Here is a 7,531-nt window from a genome sequence, read left to right as displayed (position 1 = left end):
CTGTCACGTAAGAATAAACATGGTCAAATATACCTTTTTGCTTTCATAAGGTATACAACGAAAGGAGGAGCACTGAAGGCTGTTGCGGATATGAACAAGTGGGTCCTAAGAGGCAGAAGGCTGTTTGTAGGAGAAGCGAAATATAGAAGGGGAGGTGAAATGCAAAATAGGGATGGCAAGAATATGAATGCCAACGATGTGACTGAAACCGCAAGGCAAGGCGCAGGAAGAAGAGATCCGACGAACACAAGGGTAAGAACAGTCGTAGAGAGAGAGACGACCGGATCGAGTGGTGCACTAAACAAGGATCCGCAAACAAACAGACGGCTGAAGAAAGTAGAGGTGCCGATATCGGACGAGAATGTAGTCTGGTTGCAAAGAAGTATTATCGAAGGCACGAAGAAGGCTATCAATTTCAAGGCCCTCCAGGAAATAGTTCATAGGGAATGGCCAGCGGTTACCCAAGTTAGGGAGATGGGAGCCTATAAAGCTATGATAACTTTTGACTCTGTGCTGAGTGCGGAAGAAGCGTACACCTTTCGAATGAATGATTTATTAAGGCTGTTTCATATGGTATGGAGATGGGATGAGACTGAGAAGAGTGAATCAAGAAGAGTCTGGTTGGAATGCTATGGAGTTCCCTTGCATGCATGGTCAATAGACTCCTTTCGCAGGATAGGACAGCAATGGGGTGATGTGGTTAAACTTGATAAATTAACGGAGTCGTGCAATTCCTTCAGCGTGGGTAGAGTTCTAATTGATACGTGTGTCTTTAATATGATTAACGAGTGGATTCACATTACAATAGGCACAAGTGAATTTGACGTACTCGTAAGGAAAGTGGGAGGAGAGGTATATCGAGAGGAGTGTAATCGGGAGAGGTACAAGGAGTCAGAAGATAGCAAAACGCTACATGATGTAGTGACGGAACAAGAAGAAACTAGTACAAGGATGATTCATGGCGGCGGAAAGCAGGTGGTTGACCGGGATCAGGCGGCTGAGATTATGCTGGTGAGGTACAGGAACAATGAATATGACAAGGATAATTATGTAAATTCAGTTGTGGATTTGAATGAATAGAATCATCAGAATTTGAATTCACATTACCCTATGGCTAATTGTCCGGCATTGAATGAAAACGAGGATTCTCAGGGATCATTAGAGATCAATGGGGAGATAGACTCGGACAAAACGGAAACATTCGTGTATGGGGAGGATCATGGGTATAACGGTAATGAAGTTACAAGTAAGCATAATGGGATGGGAGAAGCAAAGCCCAACAAGGATGGGGAGTATCATGGCTACATGCTTAAGAAGAGCATAATTTACAATAATGGGCTGGGAACAGCAAAGCCCAATCTGGATGACCAAAGGATCCAGCCTAGAGAGAAGGGTATAGTCCGTAAGGAAGGTGGACATCCGAGCAGGGTTGGGCTAGAACCCGCGTCCATGACCCGGCAAGGACAGCAGGCTGAGAGTGCGCACGGTTCACGGGGGGAGCCTTCACGAAGGAGTAGGGCAGGGGATGCACTGCGAGTTGGTGGGGAAGGCAGCGCTCAAGACCGCGAGGAAGCGGTGCCTGAAGCCTCTCGACTGAGGGGGTAGCACTCAACTGCCGATGAGCTACAGGACGAGCCTAACCGGGTTGGTGGTCCAAGAGTTGGGAAACTTAAGAACTCCAAGGCAAAGGGTGGGCTTGTTCTCGCGTCTGCGGAAGCCACACGGGAGGTGATGGGCATCGGCTTGTTGGGAGCGAGGACAGGGGGCACAGGCGCAACGGCTCAAGGAACTGAACCCCCCTTTCGGAGAAGGGAAACATCAAGTAACAAGGCGGATGAGGGGAGGGTGCAAACTGCGGAGATGGAGATAGGGGAAGATACAGTTGGTGCAGCTTATGGAGAAGGGGATGCTGCCGATAATAACTGCGTTACACCGAACAACGATGGGCAGCTCCAGATTGGGACAGGATGGAGCACGCACGGAAGGAATGAATCGATGAAGGGATGGATAGGGGATCATGACAGGGGCCAAGAGGAGGAATATGAGAGTCGTACAAAATAAGGATTAGAGGCTGAGGCTGGATTGGAAAAGGAGAATGACCCCCATATTGAGGAACGAAGGCGGAGCTGGGAAGAAGAGATGGCTGAGAATAAAGAAGCTTGAAAATTGGCTGTAGAGTCTGGTGCTCAGTGTAGTGATGAGGAGGACATCATGGCAATTCTGCAGGAGCAAAATGAGGCATTGGCCTTGAAGCGGAAGCAAGCAAAGAAAAAGGAGAAAATACGGAGAAGTCGGCCAAAATCTCGCAACCAGGTGTGTTCTAATAATGTTAAATGATTATAAGTTCTTGGAATATTAGGGGATTGGGTGGTGCTGGAAAATTTAGTATGTTGAAGAATTTTAAAAATAAGTTTAGTTTGGAAATGTTGGGGTTGGTAGAGACAAAGAAGGAATTGGTGACTAAGTTTGATGTTATGCGCCTTTGGGGTAGAGATGGAGCTAGTTGGGAGTATGTAAGTTCGGCTGTGGTGTCTGGAGGTTTATTGTTAATAATATGGGATGAAACAGTATTCAAATTAACCAACTGCTATAAAGGAGATATATGGTTATGTGTAGAAGGAGTTGTGATAAAAGATAACTTTCAGTGTGCTGTTTGTTTGGTGTAAGGACCACATGTGAGATCTGAAAAGATAGCACTATGGGAAGAGCTGAGCTATATTGCAGGGTTGTGTCAGGTACCATTCTGTTTCTTGGGTGATTTTAATGAAATTATACATTTGGAAGAAAGGAAAGATGCAACTTCCTTATCAGCGTCGGCGGAGGATTTTAGAGCATGGATAAATGATATGGAGCTGGTTGACCTGCCATTAAATGATCGGAGATACACATGGTTTAGGGGGAGTTCTTGCAGTCGAATTGATAGGACCCTTGTTACCTTGGGGTGGTTAGAGATGTATCCGGGGACACGATTGAGAGGAGGTCCTAGTGGTCTATCCGATCACTGTCCATTGATTATGGAAGAGAGCAGAAAGTTTGATGGCCCAAGACCATTTCGGAGTCTGGACTCGTGGTTCACGCATGAAGGCTTTCTAAGAATGGTGAAGGACGAGTGGAGGGAATTAGGTGATGTACAATTCCTAGCCAAGATGAAAGGGCTGTCAATTCCGATTCAGAGATGGCATAAGCAGCACTTTGGGAGTATAGCTGAGAAGATAAAGAAGTTAGAAGAAGAGATCAAGAAGGTGGATGATATGGTGAGTAGTGGTTTGTATGATGGTACAATGGAGCCAAGGAGAAAGGCGTTAGTGAGATGCTGTGAGAAGTGGTATGTAAGACAGGATGTCCACTAGAAGCAAATGTCGAGGGCCCGACATGCTAAAGAGATGGATAGGAATACTAAATACTTTCACAATATAGCTTCCGCAAGAAGAAGGAGCAACAAGATAGAGTCATTGGTGATTAATGGGAGACTAATAAGGAATCAAGCAAGAATTAAGGTGGCCATTCGAGATTTTTATAAACGACTGTACCACCAGGAAGCCTCCCCAACGGTGAGCTTTAGGGATGGACTAGTCAACCGGCTGGAGAGGGAGGAAGCTAAAGCCTTAGAGGTGATGCCAACAGTTGAGGAAGTGAAAGAGGCGGTATGGGACTGTGAATCTTCAAAAGCGCCGGGTAATGATGGATACAACATGAATATTATAAAGAAGTGCTGGGGGGAGATTGGATCGGAATTCACTACAGCTGTGATGAGCTTTTTTGAGCATGCAAGACTACTAGCAGAGTCTAATGTTACATGGGTAGTGTTGGCACCGAAATTCGTCGGGGCAAAAGAGATAAAAGACCTTAGACCAATCAGCATGGTTGGTTGTGTTTATAAAGTGATCTCCAAATTATTGACACGAAGAATGAGGAGTGTCATGCCAGGTTTAGTTGGAGAATCCCAGAGTACTTTTGTGAAAGGAAGGAAGATACACGATGGAGCATTAATTGCGTGCGAAACTGTGAATTGGCTAAAAGTGAAAAGGAAGGCATCGGCGATTATCAAACTGGATTTCCACAAAGCTTATGATAGAGTTAAATGGTGCTTTGTTGATACTGTATTAGAGAAGATGCGGTTCGGTAGTACTTGGAGGGCATGGGTAAAGGAGTGTATAACGTCGGCATCCATCTCTATTTTGGTTAACGGATCCCCTACAAAAGCCTTCAAAATGGAGAGGGGACTTCGCCAAGGCGACCCATTATCGCCGTTCTTGTTTGTCTTGGTGGTGGATGTGCTCAACAGAATGATAGGCGAGGCAGTAAGGAACGGTAGAATATCCCCACTGTTGGTCGGTAGGGATGATATTGAGTTATCACACTTACAATTTGCGGATGACACAATATTATTCTGCCCGTCTGAGGAGGGGACAGTGAGAAACTACAAGAGACTACTGAGGTGTTTTGAGATCATGTCGGGACTGAGCATTAACTTTGAGAAGTCTAGTTTGATACCAGTGAATTGAAGGCAGGAGTTGACTAGTCGGATGTGTCAGTTGCTTGGCTACCAAGAGGCAACCCTACCAGTGCGGTATCTCGGAATTAGCCTAGGAGCAAACCCACGGTTAGTCAAAACCTGGAAGCTGGTAATAGACAAGGTGGAAGAGAAGCTCAGCTTATGGAAAGCGAAGGTCCTAAGTAAGGCTGGGAAGCTGGTACTCATAAAGTCAGTCATAAACAGTCTCTCAGTTTACTACTTGAGCCTGTATAAGATGCCGAACGCGGTTGCACGAAGAATTATTTCTCTGCAGAGGAGGTTTTTTTGGGGGAAGGAGCACGGATGACCTGGAATGGCTCTGGTGAAATGGGAGATGATTCAGGCACCAAAGAAGCTAGGAGGGCTGGGAGTGAGTGATGTAGTGGTTCGTAATACGGCTTTGTTGTTTAAATGGTGGTGGCGGTTTGCTAAGGAGGACTGTCTATTGTGGAAAAAGATTGTGTGTTCTTGCAATAGATTGACCACAAACCAGTTGCTGTCTACTCAGACTCTACTAGTGAAGGGGGGTCCATGGCGAGACATATGCCAACTACAGATAAAAGACCAACGAGTCAGACAGAAGATGATTGATGGCCTGCTATTGAGGTAGGGGATGGCAGGAATACCAGATTTTGGGAGGATACGTGGCTCCAAACAGGAAAGTTGAAAGACTCTTATCCGAGACTCTTCTTGATTTCAAGCCAAAAGGATCACCAATTGGGGATTGTGGGTTCTGGGATGGGATAGAGTGGATCTGGCAATTTCAATGGAGGCGGGAGCTTCGTCAGTGGGAAACAGAAACCTTGGATCAATTACTCCATGTCTTACAATCTGTTAGACTGATAGCATAAGTGCAAGATAAAGTGGTGTGGAAATTTGGAAAAGAAGGTGTTTATACTACTAACTCATTTGTGCAGGTTTTGCAGGAAGCGACTCTGGACGAGGAGATTCTAAGCTACAGGTTCACAAATGAAATTTGGAGAGGATTAGCTCCACCTAGAGTTGAGTTGTTCACTTGGTTCGCCCTTATTGGCCGGGTCAACACAAAGGAATGGCTCAGTAGATTGCGAATTCTGGAACCAAATGACAATATGTGCGTGTTGTGTAAAAAGGCAGTGGAAAGTATTCATCACCTGTTGGTTGCTTGTGAGTTCTCTTGGCAAGTATGGTGTGTTTGGATCACGGAATTTGGTCAGGTGTGTATAGCTCCTGGCACTGTGAAAGAGCACTTTGACAGTTGGAGATCCATGCCTATGAGAAAGGAGAGACGCAAGTACTAGCTAGTTGGGTTCTTCTCAATAATATGGAACATTTGGCTACAGAGAAATGAGGTAATTTTCTAGAACAAGACAGCAGGCGTTGTAGAATGTGTGACTCAAACGTTTATTTGTGCTACGGAATGGAGTAGTAATTAGCTCATGTTGTTGATGGCTATGCCGGAGTGACATAGGAGTTGGTTAGTCTATTACTTTTCTCAGTTTGTGACATTGTACGCTCCACTTCGAGTGTTGAGCTTTTTCTTTCAAAAAAAAAAAAAATTAAATTAACCTAACTTAATTTAGTCAAAGAATATTTAAATACATTAATTGAAAAAATATAAATATAAATATTTAATACTTTTATTTAATATATAAAAAAATTACATTTAATTTATATTTTTATGCAAGGTTAAAATTTCTTTAAAAAAAGAAAGATTATCAAAAAGAATAAGCTGATTAATGCAGACAATATTTTGACTAGAAACAGTTTTAATGTAGTAAGAAGAGATTTTCGAAATAAATACAGAGATTATATAAACAATCAAAGAAAGATATAAAGGTGGCAATTTGAAAAGATGAACTTGTTTATCATTTATCCGGAAAATATCGTCTCGGTCTGAAAAGCAAAAACTCAAAAAAATCTTGTCAGTTTAGTAAAAATATATCAATAGCATCTGCGAAAACTTGTTACACCTTAGTTGTAGTATCTTGTCTAGTGCTATTTTCAACTTCTATATCATTTGAAATGTTATTTTTCCAATGGTTATTATCTTTTCTTTGCCATAATTTTCGAAAGTCACAAAACCACCCTCATATTCACTTAACTTGATGAACAATGTAGACTTTCAGTCAAGTACCTTAAACATTCAATATCAAGATACCACTTGTCTTTGCTCCCATTTGATTGTAAGGCAAACTTACTATATTTTCAAAAAATTTTGGATATCCAAACTAACTTGAATCCTTTGATGTTAATTCTCTTTGGTGTTAACCTCTACAGCTATAGCATCACCATCACCAGCACCACAACCAGTAGCACCACCATCAACACAACCGCTCCATCGTATTGTCCTCAAGACTTTCCAGAAGATTGATTAGATGGAGCATCGTGACAAGCGACACTATAAGTACTTGAAGAGGCTTGTGGGAAGTAGCAACCCACCATCAGAGGAGCCAGACACCCCGAAGACCACTTTGGAGCAGAATGGAGAGGAGGATCTACCAACTGAAGATGGAGATGATGAGGACGACTCCTTCCATTCCATGTAGCATGGAAGATTATGCTTATTTTAAGTGTGGGGAGGTCGAGCAACAACTGTTGGGTGACAATTTTTTCTTCCAAATACTTCTATTTTAATTTTTATCATGCTTTTTGGATATTTGTGTATATATTCTGCTATTTTGAGTACCTTATAATTTATTGTACCTTTTATTTATAGTTTGTATATATTTTAAATATTTATTCTAGCTTTGACATATTTTGGTTTGTATATATTTTAGTTATCCATGCTAGTTTACATGCTAATTTACTTTTAATCATTGTATTTTTTTTATTTTGGTTTGTATATATTTTAGGGCAAAAAACCATTATAAGCCAATGCCATCTAGAATTTACGTATATAAGCCAAATTGAAAATGGTTTCAGTAATGCGCCAGAACGTATATTAATATAAATCGAACCAACGTGGTTCGAACTGCATTTGTTAGTAATTCGAACCAGTGCAGTTCGGAGTATTTCTTTAATGTCCTAAGTCAT

General features: G+C 42.4%; 1 protein-coding gene across 1 annotated transcript; it reads left to right on the top strand.

Annotated features, from left to right (window-relative positions):
* On the top strand, positions 2,212-3,350 carry LOC107627547. Its single transcript, XM_016330381.1, has 3 exons — positions 2,212-2,313; positions 2,412-2,538; positions 2,668-3,350. Exons 1-3 carry the CDS (start codon positions 2,212-2,214, stop codon positions 3,348-3,350), a joined length of 912 nt encoding a protein of 303 aa, XP_016185867.1.

Source organism: Arachis ipaensis, chromosome B02 (assembly GCF_000816755.2).
Source record: "Arachis ipaensis cultivar K30076 chromosome B02, Araip1.1, whole genome shotgun sequence".
In the NCBI taxonomy this organism is placed as follows: Eukaryota; Viridiplantae; Streptophyta; class Magnoliopsida; order Fabales; family Fabaceae; genus Arachis; species Arachis ipaensis.
This window is presented reverse-complemented; position numbering and strand designations above follow the sequence as displayed.